The 20,497-nt window shown below is 36.6% G+C and overlaps 1 protein-coding gene across 1 annotated transcript; it reads left to right on the top strand.

Annotated features, from left to right (window-relative positions):
* Positions 1 to 947: 947 nt before the first annotated feature.
* LOC132910578 (uncharacterized) lies at positions 948 to 20,414 on the top strand. The gene is made up of 11 exons (XM_060966348.1): positions 948 to 991; positions 1,669 to 1,714; positions 1,845 to 2,012; positions 7,003 to 7,222; positions 13,021 to 13,104; positions 14,131 to 14,264; positions 15,586 to 15,722; positions 16,050 to 16,204; positions 17,503 to 17,744; positions 17,866 to 18,052; positions 18,189 to 20,414. The coding sequence occupies exons 1-11, from the start codon at positions 948 to 950 to the stop codon at positions 18,383 to 18,385; spliced, it is 1,614 nt and encodes a 537-aa protein (XP_060822331.1). The 3' UTR covers positions 18,386 to 20,414.
* Positions 20,415 to 20,497: the final 83 nt, after the last annotated feature.

The following is a 20,497-nucleotide window of genomic DNA, read 5'->3' as shown; positions in this document are numbered from 1 at the left end:
CAACCACGTAGAAGAGGTAGATGGCGAAAAACGAAGCCTGGAGAAGGAGGAAGTGATAAAACAAAAGGGGAGGAACGAATTCATCGGTTCGCTCTATGAGAACAAAAGTGACACGAATCCTAACGGGTTAACGTCTTTCCATCTCTTACAAGATCGAGCATTGTCAAGTTCATTGCGCTACTCTCTCGTCAACATGACTCATTGATCATTCTATTTCTTCTACTCTTGTTCTGCGAACATTATGGGAGCTTGCAGGAACTTGGCGAATGTCACGAGTCAAAAAGTGGTGAAACGCGTTCCGTATGCGAGACACGCGTTTGCTGACGCATCGACGAGGATTCCCTCGATCCTGCGGGCCGATTAGGCCAAGTCACGCTTGGCAATGATCCGATTATGGTTTCCCGCGATCCTATCCGTCCGTTGTCTTTCGTTATTATCGCGAATTCGCGTCGGTCCGCGGCCTCTTACCGCGTGAACAAACGTGCACGTTCCGAGTCCGCTTCACGTTCTCAGGCTGCTCGGCTTACCTTGAATAATCACAGACAACCTGGGGTTTCTTTGGCATACGTGCATAGGGAACGGTGTTTAAATTAGAAACGTGTGTGGACTGGAAATCTTTAGGGCAATCATCGAAATCTCGTAGATCAAATTCTGATTGAATTTGAAAAAATTTGTTATTTTTATCTCTACTGAGAGAAAACAAATTTCGAAAGTTTATTTCTGTCCAAAATGTCTGGTTTCTTCATATTTGTTAAACATCACAGATTTGTTAAATCTTCTTTGTTTCCTTCACAAGTTATTTTTGCTATCTAGCTATAATTTTTTCAGAAGGACAATTACTAAATGATTTTTATGCATGTTTCATTTTGGAAGATGAACGAATAATAGAAAATTTGAACTCGACGATAAAAGAATTAGCAGGGTGATGCAAATTGCAATATGCTAAAATGAGAACATTCGTATTGCATGATTTTGTGATGTATGCTCACAGGCAATTATTAATGCCATTATATTTCAAATGCAAATGAAAACTCAAATATCGAAGAAGCGTTGCTATATTTTATATGGCAATTGAAATATAATTTAAATGTACCTTGTATTTAACACTGCAGTGGCTAAACTAATCAAGTAACATAAAAAAAGTTGTTTGTGCAGAAAGCTTTCTGTAAAAAGAAATAGAAAAGTTAATGAAACCAACCAACTTTGCTGCAATGTTTGAAATTAGCATACTTATTCAAATATATTAACATATTCATAGCATCTAAAGTAGTTATTAGAATGCATCTAAACTGGTCATTAGAATGCATTAGAACTTGTAGACTATTAATTTGCTTATGTCATCGAATAAATAAAAGGTGCTTACGAGAATTGCACTGCTAAGCTTTCGAGTACATAATTCTAATTTGGCCTTTAATTAATTGATTTGTATATCTTGTATATTTGAATATGTGTAGTACATTCATCTATATTGCCTTTAGTATTTTATAAACAATAATTAAAATTATTTAAAATATTATAAAATTATAGAATTTTGGAAATATCTTTTTCTTTAGGTAAAGAAAATAGTTGTTCTCAGACAACAGAAAGTAATTGTTTTGAGCGTAAAATTTTAACATTTTGAAAATATATTATTAAACTAATAAAAATGTTTTCTTCTTTTTGTTCCAGATACGCAATCGTGTGGCTTTTAACAGTGGCAACGCTTCGATGTCAGGTAGATCAGGACTATTTGAATATTTAAATAAATAAATAATATTATTAATGTTTAAATGTATTTAAATAAAAAATGACTATTTAAAATTTTAATCTTTTATGAAGACTAAAGCTAAAGGTAAATTTTGAAGGCAACGAATCACGAGAACGGAGGGGGCGATGGAAACGCGGAAGACTCCGTGTTGGACGAGACAACCGAGGATTATTGGGCCGGAAGTGGATCTGGTCCCGAGGATGACGACTCGCTTCACAACGAAACCAGGGAAGCGTTAACGCATGAGGCCAGCGATCACGATGCTGTGAGTATTTTTACAAAGTCGAAGTTGATTCGACGAAGCGTCAGTTTCATGATGCATAGTCATGTAGCAAATTCTTCATCTTCATCGAATCATTTTCACCTGAATTGCGCCGGTGATGTCTATAGCATAATTTACCTCCATTTTTTAAGAACATTGGTAGTTCTTGTATGAGGAAACTTAAGAATTTTTTTATTCAAGTAAAAAGAAATTCTTTGGTTTACTAGAAGAGTCAATTTTATGTATTTGCAAATTTTCCTATATTTTAGAACAGTGATATCATGATCTTATCTAATAAAATTATATTATTTGACACAAAAAACTATTATAATCCTTTACAATTTTTATTAGGGACGTATAAAATCTAAAGATCTTGCTTAAAGTTAAAAGTTGACCCAATTGCAAAGGAAAGATGTTCTTTGGTTTACTAGAAGAGTCAATTTTATGTATTTGCAAATTTTCCTATATTTTAGAACAGTGATACCATGATCTTATCTAATAAAATTATATTATTTGACACAAAAAACTATTATAATCCTGTACAATTTTTATTAGAGACGTACAAAATCTAAAGATCTTAAAGTTAAAAATTAACCCAATTGCGAGGGAAAGAAGATCGAAAAATGTTCTCTGTTTTAATAATCTGCTGCTTTAAACCGATTTCCTAAAAAGTTTAAATTTACTATTTGTATCGTTCTTTTAGCAGAACGAGGATATATTTCCTGTATCGATTATTTGTACGCTAGGAAAGAAGATAAGCGATTGACGCGTATTTGACTAGTACGCCGAAGGTTAATCCCCCTAATCAAACGGTTCATTAGAAACGGTTGGTTATTTTTTATTTTGTGAAGTGATAAATCATTATTTTCTAAGAATCTACACATTGCAAACTCGGACAGTTTTTTCGAACGATAATCAACAAGATTTTTTCCCACTTGGAGTATCCAGTGAACGAAATACCTGTGCATCAACGAAACAAATCACAATCACAGAGGAAACTAGAAAAAGCACCGATGAACGTATTTTCTGTAATCTAGTGCAACCACAAGAGAATTCTTCTGGTTAAAACCAGGAATTACGGATCACATGGAATTCGCAAGAAACATTAAACGATGAGATAATCAGGTTTGGTTGATGAACAGGTGTAGGTCAGGGACAATCTCCGAGATACGATAGGTACGTTCACCTAGCTCTCATCTGACCGATCATAGCTCGACTAATGACTTTCGTCGCCCTAACCACGCGACCGTTAATCATCGCATGAGCGCTCGTGTCATGATGAGACTCGAGAGACCATCGACAACAACCCGCAGAAAGATCTTGTCTTAAAATACGCTATCCACGGATGTCACCTCGAGTTTACTATGACACGTAGTCGATCCACAATGATATTTAAAGAAGAAGACGACTAGAAGGTATCTCAAGAAGATAAAATATCAATGAAGATTTGATCTTAAGTATGAAACGTACAAAATTATGTAGAAAATTAATATTGTTAAAAAGGTATTTTTAAGTCTCAAATTCTTACTTTTCTCATAAGATAAAAAATCTTCGTCTTCCAGGAAAAGCATTCCAAGTATTCTTGTTATATCGAGCTTATAATATGTAGAGGATTTAGAATATATTTATATTATATCTAACGTAGCGAATTGATATATTTAATTATAAAGACAATGGAAGATACTTTGAGAAAATAAAATATTGAAAATCTTTTGATTTTAGGTATCGAGCATAGAAAATAAGAAAATCACAACTTTCAAAATGATATGAGTCTTACAACTTTATATTTTTCACAAGATATCCAGTTCCAGAAGAAATATTTCTAATATTTTCATCAGATTGAATTTATCATGATAGATATTTAGATAAATTTCCTATGATAGAAGATTCAGAATTATATTTAAAAATGAAAAGGATAGAAAATTTATTGAGATTATTCAATAAAGTTTTGATCCTTAGGATGAGCTATATTTTAAGCATCAAGCACTGACGTTTCAAAATCACAATTTGTGGAAGGCTATTTAGATCTCAAAATTCTATTTCTTACAAAAACAAGAGATTATCCACGGTGAAAAGGCGAGTTTCCTGGATATTCCTAAAAGCCGAAAAGGAAGATCGAAACGATCCATTTCCGTGGAAACCGAGCACTTTAAGCTAACCCTGTTGCCAAACACGTTGGACGTTCTACCTCGCGAGCATTTCTCAAAACGATACCTCTAAAGACGTTTCGAAGTATCCTCCGGCTTCCCATAAAGCGAAGAGACAGAAGATACCACGAAGGAGCGATGCTGTTAACCATTCTAGTAGCCCATAAACGCCGCTCAAGTTGCAGAAGAAGTTCCAGAAATGTCAGAAAAGTGGAATCCATGAAAAGCTATAATCTGCCAAGAAAGAGTACAAATAGGAGAACGAAAAGGAAAATGACGAGAATTCTGCGTGTAAGTTGCTCGCGCGGAGAGCTGATTCGGGTGGAGAACGCACGAACTGGAATCCGAGAAAGAATCTCAGCTCGTTGTTAGAGCTGGTAGCAGACGAAGAAACGAGGTAAAAAGAGGCGAGAGATCGGCGAAGAAGAGCGTGTAACGACACGATTGTTTCCACTGGTACCGACATATGGAGGCTATTTGCAGTACTTTTTGCGTAGCCTGGCGTTTACCACCAACCACGTGCCGCCTTCTACCTGATCCGGCTCGGAGAGAATACTAGTGACGAACTTTGAAACACTTCGAATCTCTTCGAATTTGTATTATAGTAAAAATGTCCAATCGCTTCAAATATGATGCGAAATTTAAAACTCTTAGAAAACTTGATCGTCTTAGAAATCTTGAACATCTCGATAGGTTGGGAAGTTTCGAAAGTTTGGATAAGGTTTGAAAGGTTGATGAGTATACACGCAAGGAAGGGAAGGGCTTTTTTCAAAAGTCCTGTGAAACTGTCTTTCTATTATGGTTTCGATAATTGCAACAGATTCCAGAGGTCCCGTAAGACGATTCATTCCACAAGAATTATGCTCTTTTTCGTTTACGGTGCATGTTGCGATCTGCTACTCTTCTTATTGTTCTTTCTTTCCTCTGGATTCTGCGTTCCGCGTTTGCAAGACGAAATAGTCTCGTAAAACTGAAGATCAGAAACAAAACTGATGTTCAGTCACAGATAGACTTCGTTTCCACGATTCCTTGTAATCCAGGTTACAATCTCCGAATTGCGAAGTATTTTCTGACGATTGGTTTTTAGAGATCGTTATAATTATTTTTCAAGATTTCTCGCATTCATTTCAATATAGTTATATTATTTTATTCGTGATGTAACACTGAGGTTGTTAGGAAGAAAGTACATTGCACTGCGTCTCGTAACCATAAAACCACCCAAAGCTTTTAATTTTTTTATATTAATGTAATATATATGAGAATGTATTTTATATATTAAATGTTAAGGTGTTTGAAATCAAGTTTAATTGTATTCGCTAAAGAGGAAGAATTTATATTCTTGTTTCATAATTATAACATTAAAATAGCAGAATATTTTACTATACGAAAATTAAACTAAAAACACAATAACATGAAATTGTAACAATAAGTTCCTTAAGTGAACTTTTGCATAACTGTTCAATTTTGTAGATTTATAGTTAGATTTTCTCATGTTATATCTCTCATACCTTGTACCTAGATTGAAGAATTGAAAATTTATGGTAGTCTTATCCTTATGAAACGCAGCTCCACCTAAACTATATAAAAGAGAGGATGTGGCAGATTATTACAAAAGAAATTCACAATTTGAGGAAGGTTGTATAACATTGGTTTAAGAACCTCCTTGCAAAGTAGCGAGTATTAGCACAGTACTACGAACTGCAATAACCATCTTCGACATAAACACGACTTTTCTCTTGAAACATTTATCGGCTAACTTTGGTGCACGCTGGTAGATCCATAAGACACGTGCACCGAGTGATACAGAAAACGAGGAAGAGGAGAAGGAAGATTCCTGGAGATGGTGGAACAAATGGAAGTCACGGGTTACGCGACAAGCGAAACCAAGTATTATCCTGACGCGAGTACATTGCAATCGTACAAGAACAAGAGCCCGATGTTTCAAGGCGTTCACACAACACGTGAGGAACGAGCTTGCCAAGTGCTAGTCACGCGTCCATCGTACAGTTCTTTTCCTTCTCACCTCGTCGTTTTCCCTTTTCCTTTGTAACCACTCGTTTCCACGTGGGAAATTGCACCTGGATCAACGGTAAAAGAGGCATTAAATCTCTGTTATGAATGGTGTGGGTCTATTTTGATGTTTGTTGTGCGATTCCCATAGTGTGATTTGGCAATTTTGATATTCCTGGTATACCATTATTTAGCCATTATTCATTAATTTGTAAGTTTCGGTTAAGATATTTGAAATTAATTCTTGTCGACATACCGTGCTCGTCGTGTGACAAAAATTGTGTTTCTGTTATTAATAGATTATGAATATTTACGCAAATTCATAATTTTGCGAATATATCTATTTAGAAAAATAGAATTTTTAGAGCTGGATCATTTTACTTATACTGTGTATTACTCATATTATAGATATCTCTGCATATTATATATATATTTTACATATTTCTGCACATTTAAATTTTGCATAAATGCATAAACATCCGCAATCTAGTTATTATTTAATGTAAAGCACTCAAGGAATTAAAACAAGAAAATGTCATTTAGTTCCTTTAAATTCTCCAAAATTTTTAATAAATTTTATAGTTATTATTGAATTAATTAGATTAATTATTCGTCCATGAACTTTATCAATTCGTCTTTCTGCAAATTTAATTTCATGTCATTTAATTTTAATTTTATTAAGAAGAGTATTGCAGAAAGTACCATCTGAAATTTGAAATTATTAGAAATCTAAAAATGTAAGGAAAAATTGAGCAATCTGTAACTGGTCTGTCTATTAATTGGAAATGGATTCAATTTATTGTTAATCGAGTTAATTCTGTTCTTTTCGAACGAAGGTTGTGTACGTTGGAGAAGGAGCAGCGTATGTACCAATACCATCTCTAAAAGGAAGACCCTTGAGCCCGAATCTTCAAGCTCTTCAGACCCTTCAAGGTCTACAAGGAATACCTGGAGGCGGAGGAACTGGAGTGGTTGGGGATGAGGACTGGAAAAGACACCCGGAGACCTGGGATCGGGAACATAGGAGATACAGACCTAATACTACTCGAGTTCAACGTAAGTGTTTTTGAAATACTATGAAACATTTTATCACCAGTTTAGTTACCACATTTCCCAACCGTAAAAGGATAACAGTTCTTGCATATCCAAACAAAAACTTCAAACTACGTTATTGCACGATTCTCTTTCATTTAATTAAATTAAATATCTAAATCCTGTAACTAGGAATCTGCAATAAGAAAGCGAACGCTTTCACCCTCGAGGACCGTTATCACACGCAGATATCCGTTATTATTGCTACCTTTCCGAATGGCGATGGACGTAGCTGGGAAGCGTTTGATCGATCGATCCATCGACGTCGTCACTGGTGCACAGCTTTCTCGACGATCCGGCATTCACAACGCGATGCGATGGTGAACAGCTACCGTTAGAGTGGACGCAATTAAAACGGTGTCGGAAACTCGTACGGCACTCCCGACACCGAGACACTACTGCGTTCGACACGTCCACTCATCTCCTTTCTCTTCACTTCTCTCTCGATCGGTATTATCTATAGCTCTCTATAGCTCTCGAGTCTCCTTTCTCTATGAATTCTATTTATTTAGTTATAAACCGTTTGATACACGAAGGGTAGTAATATATAGGAGAAAGATACACATTCTTATACGATATTTGGTTATTTGGAATGTTTGGAAAAGTGGAACGTTTTTGAAAGTAGACAAGTTATGCATTGTGTGATATTCGATGGGTTTGAAAAAGAGTTTATCGTGAATTTCTGTCAAGTCTAGGATAAGTATCATTGCTGAAGATAGAAATTGTTAATCAACGTGGAAATTATTTCGATTAAATACAGTGTGCCGCTAGAATGTTACTTGAAAAAACATCTTTTATGCAGCAACCTAAGGAAAAAGAGTTTGATGTTATCTGGCGGACGTGACCCGTGAAGGTCCGTAATTCGCGAAATTGCGGCTCGCGAGACGCTATCCTCCAATAAATTCGTTTCGAAGGCGTTGCTCGTCCAGTCTCCATTGTAATTTCCGAGATTTACGCTGTCGAGATTCGAACGAAACACGACTCGTAATTGCTGGAAGGTTAAGACTGCACGGACGAAGGGTGGCTTAATCAAGAGGTAAATTGATACGAATCGTTAAAGAAGGACATGACAGGTTCCCGAAATAGACGACTCGTCTTAGAGCATGCTTATCGATGATGAGCTGTGCACGTTCTCCAATGGAGACTGGCTTAGTCTCGATGAAGTCATAAAGGTTCTCTCTGCGGGAAACACGGCGGCCACCCGCGGTATCGTCGATTACGCGAAAGAAGGCCCATTAGCTTTAATGTATCCTCCTGTGCACGCTCGTTTCTACGACCTCGGGTCTCCATTTTCTCTTCTTTCTTCTACTCTTCGTCGTCGTTGATGCAGCGTCTTTCACGTAAATGAACCATTGCGCTTCTTATTTTTGAACCTCGTACTCTCGTCATTGTGCGCGTACAAACGATCTCGCTGTTGAAAATGAACGATGCCCTTACGGTTAAAAGCTAGATAGTTAAAAGTTACTATGATTAGAAGTTAGATGATTAATAGATTGTTGGCTATGTTTCACTGTTCTTGAGAGTGAGATATTGCGCGTTATATTTAGTAAAATTGGAAAAGGATCATTTATCAGAAATTTCTGTCAAATATTAAAATGCTATGTTTACAGCAAATATGTACAGTCCCTGGTTTGAATGAAAATGAGATTAAATTAGGAAGATTTCAATTTTCAGGGTGTGTAATGAGTCTTGCTGCGAGTTGTCCATAGTTGTCTTATACCAGATGAATTTTATTTATGGGAACGTGTTACAGAAGTTAACAAATGATATCGATGATTAAGTGATCGTGATATATATGACGATGAATTTAGGTTCGATAACGAATACATGGTCAACGGGATGACAAGCGTTCTCTGTACTAGTCGAACTTAGCGAATTGAACCTCAGTCCAAGTGGAACTGCCCTTATATACTCCTCTCCGTATTCTTCAGGTCAATCTTTCTTTTTAAGGAGAGCTATTTAATTACTTCATATCTCTGTTAGGTACACGTCCCTCCCGTGACCGTGGCTACGTTCAGCGACCCGTTATTAACCCGTTATTATAACAAAATGATTATATGACTATTACAGAATTTGATAATTAACTGTGACGATTAGATACTCGAGATGCTAATGACGATGATCTTAGGTTCAATCAGGAATCCACGGTCAACGGGGCAGCAAATACGTTTTCTTCCAAAGTCTAAGTCGAACTGAACTTATTTGTCCACAGTTCAAGTGTAACTCAACTTACTTGTCCACGATACAAGTAGAACTCAATTAACTCGTCTCAGACCAAGTGGAACTGCACTTATGTACTTTTCTCTGTACCTATATTTCAACTATATTTTTAAGAACAACTATACAACTTCGTCATACCTCTTTTAGGCAAAAACGTCCATCCCGTGGCTACGTTTAGCGACCAGATGTGTCACTTTGAGCCCAAGCCCACTGTCATAAATCTCGGGCAAACATAATTGGATTAAATGATAAACAACTATTTCTCAGTACTATTATTTAAGTACAGCTATGATAAAAAGTCTGGACTAAAGTATTGGGGACCTTCCCAAACATTCCAAAAGAAAGGCCCCGATGTCCTTTCATCTCTTCTGCCTATATACAATAAGAAATTGATCTGCATTAATAAGACAAATGAGCCGTTTAGAAGTCGCATTATATTAAATTTGTGCAGTTTTAAATAAATTTATAGATTTTCGTGATTTAGTTATGATTCAATCTTTCGTGTAAAACATTTTCGTTGGATCGAATTGTTTAGCAGTGTTTAGGTCTGCAGATACTGATGGTAGACTTCCTATTTTATTTAGGATGTTCAACCTATGCTGAATTTATAGTCTTTGGTTCGTGTTTACAGAGGAAGCAGCAAATTCTTGTAGCTCGACCACGATGCTTGATTATAACGTAAACAGAGATATAGAAATAAAAGTGTTGAAAGAAGATCATGTTCATTATCGTCAATGATGAAGAATCGATAACCTGTCACTTATGTCACTTCGAGCCCAAGCCCACTGTTACAAATCTCGGATAATCATAATTGGCTTGACTCATAAACAGCTATTTTTCATTTTTATTGTTTAACTACGACTATAATAAAAAGTCTGGACTAAAGTACTGGGAACTTTCCCAAACGTTACAGAAGAAAGGCTCCGGTGTCTTTTCATCTCCGACATGTGTTTATTAATTTTTAATTGTATGATCTGGTTATAGGGTTAACGTATGTAGTAGTGTAATTTCACTCCATTCGAGACTAATCTCTGATTAAAAGACAATTCCCAGGGGCTGGTACTTTAAAGTTTTAAATTTAACTTGATTTTTAATTCTTCTAAAATAAATAAAATTTAATTCTTCAATAAATTCTACATTTAACTGTATAAGAACAGGCGTGTATTACATTAAACGTGAACTTTTCAGAGATTTCATGTGATATTTTTTTAACTGGGTCTCTGGCAAAGTACTTTCCCTCTCTTATTCATTTGTTCTATTAAATATTAGATTGTCCGAGAAGTTTCTCTCGTTTTATAAGGAAATAATAGACCCACAATGTTTTATTTTATATTAGTTTATTGAATTATGCACGAACATAATAATAGAGACATAACGAAATGGATCATACCTAATTCAATAAAACAACATAAAACAGAAATTATTGTTCATCTATTATCACCTTATGAGACTGTTGAAACGGTCAGCACTTCTAAGAAAACTCTACATCTGGTCTTTTACTTAGACCTAAGCACTAGATTCAAATAGAATCAAACATACCATAAACACTTATTAACCATGTCATAGTACCATGCCAGATAAATTTATTTAAAATTCTCTAACGCGAATTGATTGTAAAATAAATGCAAATAAAAAAAAAGAAATCTGGTCTTTTAGTTTTCTCAAGCACTGAAGCCATCGACAGCGTATAGGCCAAGGACTGGGACGAAGGCAAACCATAAACAGTAGACAAGCGACGATGGCTTCAGGGTAACACTGCTAGCGTACTTACTTAGCTACTTGTACGTGCACTTCTGTATTAAAATATATTTTCTACTTTACAATTTATCCACGCGTTCCTCTCTTCATACATCTAATAACAGAGACGAAAGAAACATTTCGGACAACCTAATAATAAGATATTGTTATGTAATGACTTAATATGACTCTAAATCCAGTTAAAATATACAATTATTCACATACCATCGAGTCGTATCGTATCTCGCGCGTAGATACAAAGAGGCAAACCAACGACGAAAGGAGTCACGGGCGAAATCGCGAGTGAAGAATGTTCGTCGTGACACCGAGATACTATACTTCTCCTGGCGTACTCGAGCGCGAGTATATCAGAGTTGCGTAACCGCTTCCATTGTTTACTCTCGGACGTTTTGCCGGCCTCTGAACACAAAGCACTTTACTTATCCGCAATTCTAATAAGTGTGCATACCGGTCGAAAATGGTGTACGCGTGCTGCTAGTGCAGCACGCGCACCTACCTACACAGTCACATCGAAGAATAAAAAAAGAAAGAAAAGAAAGGAAGGAGAGAGAAAAAGAAAACGGGCGGGAAACGTTCTCTCGACGAAACGTTGTATCATCGAGGATTACCTCGAGTGTGACTATCTTCAGCCTCCATCTAACGCCGTTCATCTTCCACACTCCCGCTGGATTACGTCGTTTTACGATGGAAACGGCTCCTTACCACGAAGAGCACCTATAAAGGGGCTTCGCCGGTTTACTTTCACTCGTCATCGGCGGCCGGTTTTCCGCCGCTTTCCGCCCACCGGATGGCCCCCGATTTTCCGACCGTTTCGACACGAAACACCAACGTTTCGGCATCGTGACTTCTCTCAGGTTCGCTGCCTCGTTGGAACCGTTTTATCGAAGCTTCCGATCTTAAAAGCAGACTCGTTCGTCATCGTGGAAATTCACGCTCGTTTGAAAAGTACGATACGTGACTTTGGGAAGAAACGTGGGAGAATTTCAAGGGGATGTACTAACCCTTCGACAGTGTGATAAAACGGAGAATTTAGAAATTGCTTAGCTCTTAATCTCCTATATTTTCTGCACTTTGGGCGAACCTAATAACTCATACATTAACATACAATTTTACTGCCACGTTGGTTATATATGACCCGCCACGGTTTCTCCTGTGATGCCACAATGGTCATTGATGACCCGAGTGCTTCAACTTCTTGCAATTGTAAAAATTGTCAGTTAGGGCATTTTGAATATAACCGATAAATAGAAGATACTTTGAAATAAAAAGTGCCCCATTGAACAATAAAAAAAAAAAAAAAAAAAAAAAAAAAAAAATGAGAACAAATCTGTGTTAAAACCCTGTGGCGTCCTGAGCGGAACAGATGGTTTCTGTCAAAGTGTTAAGTATTTTATGCAAATTAAAGTTTTACATTTAAAATTAAACATTAATCATTAATCATCGGCATATGGGATAACTGACAGCTCAACCCTGACAAAGTTAATTGTTTGATTTCTTTAGAGTTTGATCATGTTTTTTAAAAATGCTAGGAGTATTTCGACGAGCTAAGGACATAATTAACAAGATTAGTATGAACATGGTTAACACGATAAATATTGTCCTTCACATATAAAGTCGAAAGATTTATCATTTCATAATTTACTCAGAGAAATGTACAAACACAATTTAACTTCACACCAATCCAATCAAAATAGCGGAACATCTCACAGAAAATCAGCCATCTAACAAAAAAAAAAAAAATTGTGGAAAGATGTATTTCTCATTAATAAAATAAAAATTTGCAGATATCGAGGCAGAGTGTCAGGACGACTACATGAAGATCCGGATCGGTTTCAACGGTTCCTTCACCGGGTTGCTCTACTCTGCGGGTAAGTTGCCCTTTGGAAATTAACATCGCGACGTGAATCGTGGACGTGGCTGCGAGGATTCGCATCAAAAGACGTACTATCACGTCCGCGTTGTACGACCTCACGACTTTGCCGTTCGCAATCATCATCTTTGCGGACACAACGCTCGAACTGTTACGATGCTGACGAGCTAATGGCAAAACATTATCGTGAAACGATCTCGCTGAAGTTCGCCACTAGCAAACAGAGATAGAGAAAGGAAGATGGAAAGAGAGAAAATTTTCCTTTTTTTCCAAGGCGAGTCCATCCAGACCAGCATAGTCGAACCGTGCATTTCCGTTATTTTGAAAGAAGCATAACGCGTTGCCTGCTCTTAGCACGATGCACGCGATGCACCTGCAAATAGCTCGTCCTTGTTGGTCACCGTCCTCCTTCCAGACTATTCAGCTCTCTTTGAGCGTTCCTCTCGATTCCAACAGGCTATAGATGATTATCGTTCCAGTTTTGCTCGATCGTTGTTTGATATTTTAAAAGCCAAGGGAGAACTTCTCTTACACGATGTGTGTTTAATTATTCGGAAATTCAACAATTAATTCCGACGTAGTCTAGTTTCTGTGTGGCAACGTATGAAAGGAATGAAATAAGAAGAAGAAATTGCTCGAGTCTACAATCCCATCTCATGTACGTTACTTATGTAGGTTACTGTAGCACATGTAATTTTCGCAATTTTATTTATTTTGTTGCCAAGCGTGTTACGTGCTGTTATGGAACAGAATGCATTAATACACGTAGCTTGTAGCTCGTACAATTTTGCTATTAATATCAATTCAGTTCTACAAAAGACTTTGACTTTTTCTTACAGCTCTCAATTTATTAAGAAATTTGATTATTACATTTTTACCGTATCTGTTGTAAACGGTGTTGTTTGGTAATGTAGATTCGTTGTTGCTTTTTACACGAACCCAGTGAGTGTTAATAAATACGTACTTGTAAACGTGGGTGTGTGTACGAAAATTGCTGACAGTGAACGATCAATTTCAATTAAAGGCTACTCCTATGACCCGGACTGCATGTACGTGAACGGAACTGGCCGCGACTACTACGAGTTCTATATTCAGCTGAATCGTTGCGGCACCCTCGGCGAGAACACTCATCATCAGGACAGCCGAAAAAATCCTACGGTACGTAAAGAGAGCATGCGTGTATACTGTACCGTACAAAAGCCTTAGTCCATGTATTAAATGAGAATGTTTCACTTCTAGTAACGAACAAATAGATGACGCTATTTGTTAAGAAGACCTGTTGTAAATGACTCCATTAGAATTAAGCCAGGGCTGTGTGTATTATAACTCAAAAAAGAAATTGTGAATTGGAAGAAAGCACAAGTACCCAGTGGCATGAATAAAATATCTTAAAATTGTTATTCGTAATCTACATCAAATACTATAGTTTTATTAAAGACGTATCCTAAGACTTTCCAGCGGGACTATATATTTAATTGCCATTGTGAAACGAGTAACACAGATGATTTAAGACTTTTGCACAGTACTGTATAATAGTATGGCGAAAGATAGATGGTGTGGTTCGTTACGATCACAGCGTGACCACTTGCCCCTTTTGACAAGGAATAATAATGATTAACGTGGATGAAAAAAAAAAAAATAAAAGAATCGACTTGGCCCGTTTTATCTTTTATCTCGCGATCATCCACCGTCGTCTGAATGTTTAACGTCCCACGAGACTCGACATGTATATTAATATACGCACCATCCGTGCCGTTAGAGAACTTTAACTGACGCGAATCATAAGTGCTGATGCTAATAATTCTGTTACGTTCTGCTGTGATTTATTAAACTCTACATGGCTTATACAGGATGCACTAAAATCGTGTCTGTTCCTACTGAGTTGCGATCAGAAAGAGATCAAACGAAACGGAGAAAAAGAATTTGGATGAAGACGATATTCTGTTGACTCTTAAGATCAGCGAAATAGACTTATAGAATCATTGAAAGGATATAAAATGAACATATAAAGTGAATAATTAAATACAGATCACAAATTTCCCTTTTACTTTCTTCTTCCTTTTCTACCTGGCCTTTGTTTCCTTTCCTCTGCCTGTGTCCATTCCATCTTCACTGTTTCTTCATTTCCATTTGATATCTTCCCTAACTTCCCTCTTTCCTTTCTTTGTCATTCTTCATCCTTTTCCCCTATATTTTTTCTTTTCCTATTGTTAGTTGTTTTGCGTGAAAAATTTCAACAACATGTTATATTTAATTTTGTATTAGAAAAATACAGTAGCGTCAGTAATATTTTAATGTGGACTCTTCAAAGAATTTTTCTTCGCTCTTCACACTCAGTTAACTCCACTAATACATAGTATCTAGCATTTCTTTGTAAACCGCTTTAACCAATTGATCGATGATCGATATTTCGTCTAAATGGCCCACTCACTGTGATTTTCTCCAGCGATTTACAACGCTCGATTTCTTTCCACCGCAGAAAAACTTGATGTGGAACACGGTCACAGTGCAGTACAACCCGCTGATCGAAGAGGAATTCGACGAACACTTCAAAGTGACTTGCGAATACGGTTATGACTTCTGGAAAACCGTCACCTTCCCATTCCTCGACGTCGAGTAAGTGTCTTATTAAGTACCTTAATTATTAATACCTTAAATTATTAGTGATCCTTAATTAAGCTCTTCAAAGCAACTTGCGAATGCGATTACAACGTTTGGAAAAAGCGTCGCCTTTCAATTCCTCGATGTCGACCGTCTTATTAAATATTTGTCAACTTGCAATGCCAATCAGTCATCCATAATAACAGTAAAAATTCAAAATTATTGTATATATATATATTTGTACTACCGTGTATTTTTTAACGTGTACTGTATGTTGTCCCACTGGTGGATAACGGGAAGTTGATCCCAGCAGAAGGTTCTAACGCGGATATCTTCTTTCAGAGTTGCGACGGGGAATCCTGTTGTGTTCACCCTGCAGCCACCAGAGTGCTACATGGAAATTAGATACGGTTACGGGACCACTGGAACTAGAGTGGCTGGACCAGTCCGTGTCGGCGATCCTCTGACTCTCATTATCTATATGCGCAGCAAATACGGTACGCCGATATAGCGGCCACACATTTTCGCGTTATGCTACTCTTACATCAATTCCATACGGCCAACGGTGTAACACTAGAACTACCGATAGTTTACACGAAGCTATTTCTACCAGAACCAGTGAAAATGACTGGTCTTTAAAAAATACGTAATAGAATATTTTTATATTCATGGATTTATTACTTTCTTACGGAAGGAATTCCACGTTATGTAGTACACTTTTGGTATTATTAATCCATCTGGGACCATGACCCCTAAACGAGGGTTGACACATTTATAAAATTGTAGAACTAGTCATTTTCACTGGTGTGGTATTTCTAGCGTTAGCATCTAGCGATCTAGCAATCGATCCGGAATTTCCTCGTGACATGAATTTTCCTCAACAAATTTTTAAAACGTGTGGCAAGTTGTAGAAAACGAGGAAACTGGTTAATTGGGGCTCGATAAACAGATTGCAGGACAAGTACCAGTCATTTTAAGTGGCATTGGTATAAGTAGCATTGATACAAAATCATTTTGAGTTTGAATACATAAAAGACAAATTAAAATTCATTATATTATTCTTTTAGTTATCGTTGCGAAAGCCATTACATCAAAAAATATAACATGAAGTAGGAATTGTAAAATAAAATTGTAAAACCAGTCAATGTGACTGGTGTGGTAGTTCTAGTGCTAATCACGTGGCGCTGCATAACATGTGCCTGGTGTTATTCCACGGGTTAACGGGATACCCAGGACCTCTGTTATGTACACAGTTTCCCTTCGACAAACTAAAATTAGAGTAGGGTTTCCTCGTTGGAGAAATCGATAACGTGTCGCGATTCCAAGTTGTCAATAATTGACAAGGATAAGTCGGTGGTTTAAATATTCCAAGATACTAGGATTCTGAGTAGAATCGATATACTCAGGCTATTTAAGTTCATTAGGTTGGTTCAGAACATTGATATGAAACTTCAGGAACACGTAATAGTAACAAGTAAAAACTTGACTGGGTAAACGAAAGTCTAAATATTACATATTTTCATCAGTAAAATCTTTCCTGTTTTATCGACAGTATAGGTGTGGTCGATATCATTGTTCACTGTATTTGACATATTTATTTTATCGACTTTAATTTTTTGAAACATCGTGTACAATAGGTATTTTGTAATTTCTCATTCAAGTATTAGTTTCAAATAGATTCTACGTGCAGGTGTTTGATCGACTTAATTAAAATGTAATTTTAATAAACAGAAATCGAACAGATTCGAATGTGTATTAGGATGAACATGTAAAATGAATATTTTTATATTCACAGATGGTTTCGACATCGTCGTGAACGACTGTTACGCCCACAATGGTGGAAACAAGAGGATTCAGCTGATTGATCAATACGGGTGCCCAGTGGATGATAAATTGATCAGTAGATTTCGTGGATCCTGGTCAGAGAGTGGTCTCTTCGAGACTCAAGTTTTCGCCTACATGAAGACGTTCAGGTTCACTGGCTCACCTGCTCTATACATCGAGTGCGACGTCAGAATGTGTCACGGAAGATGTCCAGTATGTAGGAAACGAATGAGAATAATTTCTTAGCCAATTGCCATACAATAGATCGTTTTGTTAAAAGTCTTGATGTGAATTTATATGCCTGTTGTTATATGAGTTATTCGTGATTGTACAGAGTCAACCGTGTCATTGGAGGAACGCCAAGAATGTGGCTAAACGTTCTTTGCCAGAAATTGGTGGCCCGTCGACGCCAGCGACGAGTTTGTCAGAAAACGTCAATCTGTTCCAATCGTTGCGTGTTCTACAGGAAGGCGAGGCAGATACGGAATTCTTCCAGAATTCCACTACAGCTTTCCGAAGTGGTAATTTCAGTAAATGATTCGACCTTAAAATATTTAATCCGTTATCCGAGTCATCGTTTAAACAGAACTTGTATGATTATGATTATTAACATTTTTATTCGTTTATATATATTGATTATTGTTGTCTTTTTTGCAGGACCTAGTGAATCAACGAACGACAGAGTGTGCCTTAGATCAACTGTTCTTAGTACGATCATAGGAATCGGTTGTGGCTTCCTCTGTCTAATGGCAGGAACGATATTAGCGATGTGTTCGAGAATTCGAAGACAGGCTAGGGAAAAACTTCTATCCGATAGCATAAGTTACATGACCCACAAGGGTAGGATCAACTAAACGCGGCCTCTGTGGATGTACAAGCGAATTTCTTCTATTTTCCTTCTTCTTCGTGGCAACTCCATCGGTACAAGCGTATCGAGAGAATCATCGGGGAAACATTCTCTGTCGGTAATAAGGCGAGGATGATAATCCCGTTTGTAAAAATCGACGCGATCGGTAATAAAGGTAAACACAGGCTCGATCGATAAAAAAGGTATTTTTTAATCGACGGCCGAGAATACAAATTGTGAGACGCAAGCAATACAAATGTAGCTAAAAAATTGTATATTTCGGTAAAGCGTGAGATTGAAAATGAATAGCTAGACGAATAGCTAGAAAATGAAATTAGAAGAGTCAAAGAACATATATTGTGATAAATACGATTAGGCGTAGATTTCTACTTCCTTTTTGTTTGTTTAATAACTAATTAACCGTTGATAACAAGCGAAACGTAGTCCGGTAGATTGTGAACGATTGAACTCGCGCTTCCTTTTTACCTAAACACTGTTTTCTTTTATCTTTTTTCAATTGTAATTTTTTCGTTTATTTTGCGTACAAGTGAGTTGCCGTCCGTAGATAACAACGATCAAAGGCGAATTTAGAAGTCGAGGATTTTGCCACGTTCTCCGTATCGAACGCGCGATTGAGAAAAATATTTGATTACAATCTTTTTCTCGGCCGCGCGAACGTTACTACACGAGATCAAAACGAATGACTAAATATACAGTCGTTTAATACCGTTTAATGAGATTCAATACTTTAAGTATGCCTAATAGCATTACTCGCCATATTCAGGAACATAAAAATCATCGAGGTCTCGAGCTACAGCTGAACAAATAACTGATCATACTTTATATGCATGTTGCCGTAACTTATCCAAAAATTTAGAACAACGATGTTTTTTACAATTTTAAATCATCCTTTCATAGATAACATTATAGTAGTGTTCTCTTATATTTTAGATTATTGGAAGAATTGTTTCGCTTATGTTCAAGCGGTCAAGCTTACCATCTTACCATTGACAAAGACAGTGAATACAGCAAGGGTAAACCATAAATATTATGTCTTTTTCGCTCGTTCTCGTCAGATGTCCTTCTTTTTTAAGCGTGTGTGAGTGTTTTTGGATTAACTCTGCTATATCCTTTCGACTATTTCTCGTCTAATTGTACTGCAATAAAATTGAACAAAATACAGAAAAGACTTTAATGTTAGACACAATTCCTTATTGAACATCTTCTTAAAAATTTGTTTGCTAAAGCAAGAAAAAGATTGTGATATAAAAATTCGAAAATCGCAGCAGGGTTAAGGTCATTATTTTCTTTGTGAGAATTTTTTATTAGAGAATATAACGAGACGTCCAATGTATCGGAATTTATGCGAACACTACTATATATATCATATTTCAGACCTAGCTGTATCTCAGAGATATAATAACATGTTTTATAGTCGAAGTTTCTGAATGTTTGCGAACGATGCATTTTCGTATGATATAAACATCGCTATGCAATAAACAGTTACAATATTTAGGTTTATACTTTATATGCATAATGATATATACGCAGTGTCCAAGTGTGTCTGGACTTTCTTATTTTTTTTTTTTTTCATGCTATTCTTCGTATTTTCTTGTTTTGTATTTTTCTTTTAATTTCTTCAATTCTCGAGAGGCAGGAGCATTAAAGAATTGCCAGAAGCCAGAGAACAGCCAGCGAGGATTAAATAATATTTTGCATCATACGAGATGTCCCTGCGCGTGTATCGGGGGAGCCAAAGAAACGTAGCTCAGCTCTCGTCTTGATAATTTATTGCGAAACTTCGCGGAAGCATCCTGAATTCAATCTGTGAAATATTAATTTCCCCTCCTGGTCGTTCCGGAAATATTTTTTTTTACACGTTCTTCAGATATACTGCCCCCCTCCCATTAACAATCGACAGTAAACAGAATCCACCTTCTCGATCGAATTACTTGTAAATATAGCAGTGTATGATCCATAATATTTATAATTAAGCTCGAGTGTATCAAGGTTTCCAATAAACTGTAGCAGGAGTATTTATTGTCTTTTTAAATAAACTTCATCGACTCGTACAATTTTTTATTCATGAATAATGTTATTATGGAAATATTATTATATT

This window comes from Bombus pascuorum, chromosome 9 (assembly GCF_905332965.1).
Source record: "Bombus pascuorum chromosome 9, iyBomPasc1.1, whole genome shotgun sequence".
NCBI classification, from domain to species: domain Eukaryota; kingdom Metazoa; phylum Arthropoda; class Insecta; order Hymenoptera; family Apidae; genus Bombus; species Bombus pascuorum.
Note: the sequence above shows the minus strand (reverse complement) of the source record. Positions and strands in the feature narration are given on the sequence as shown.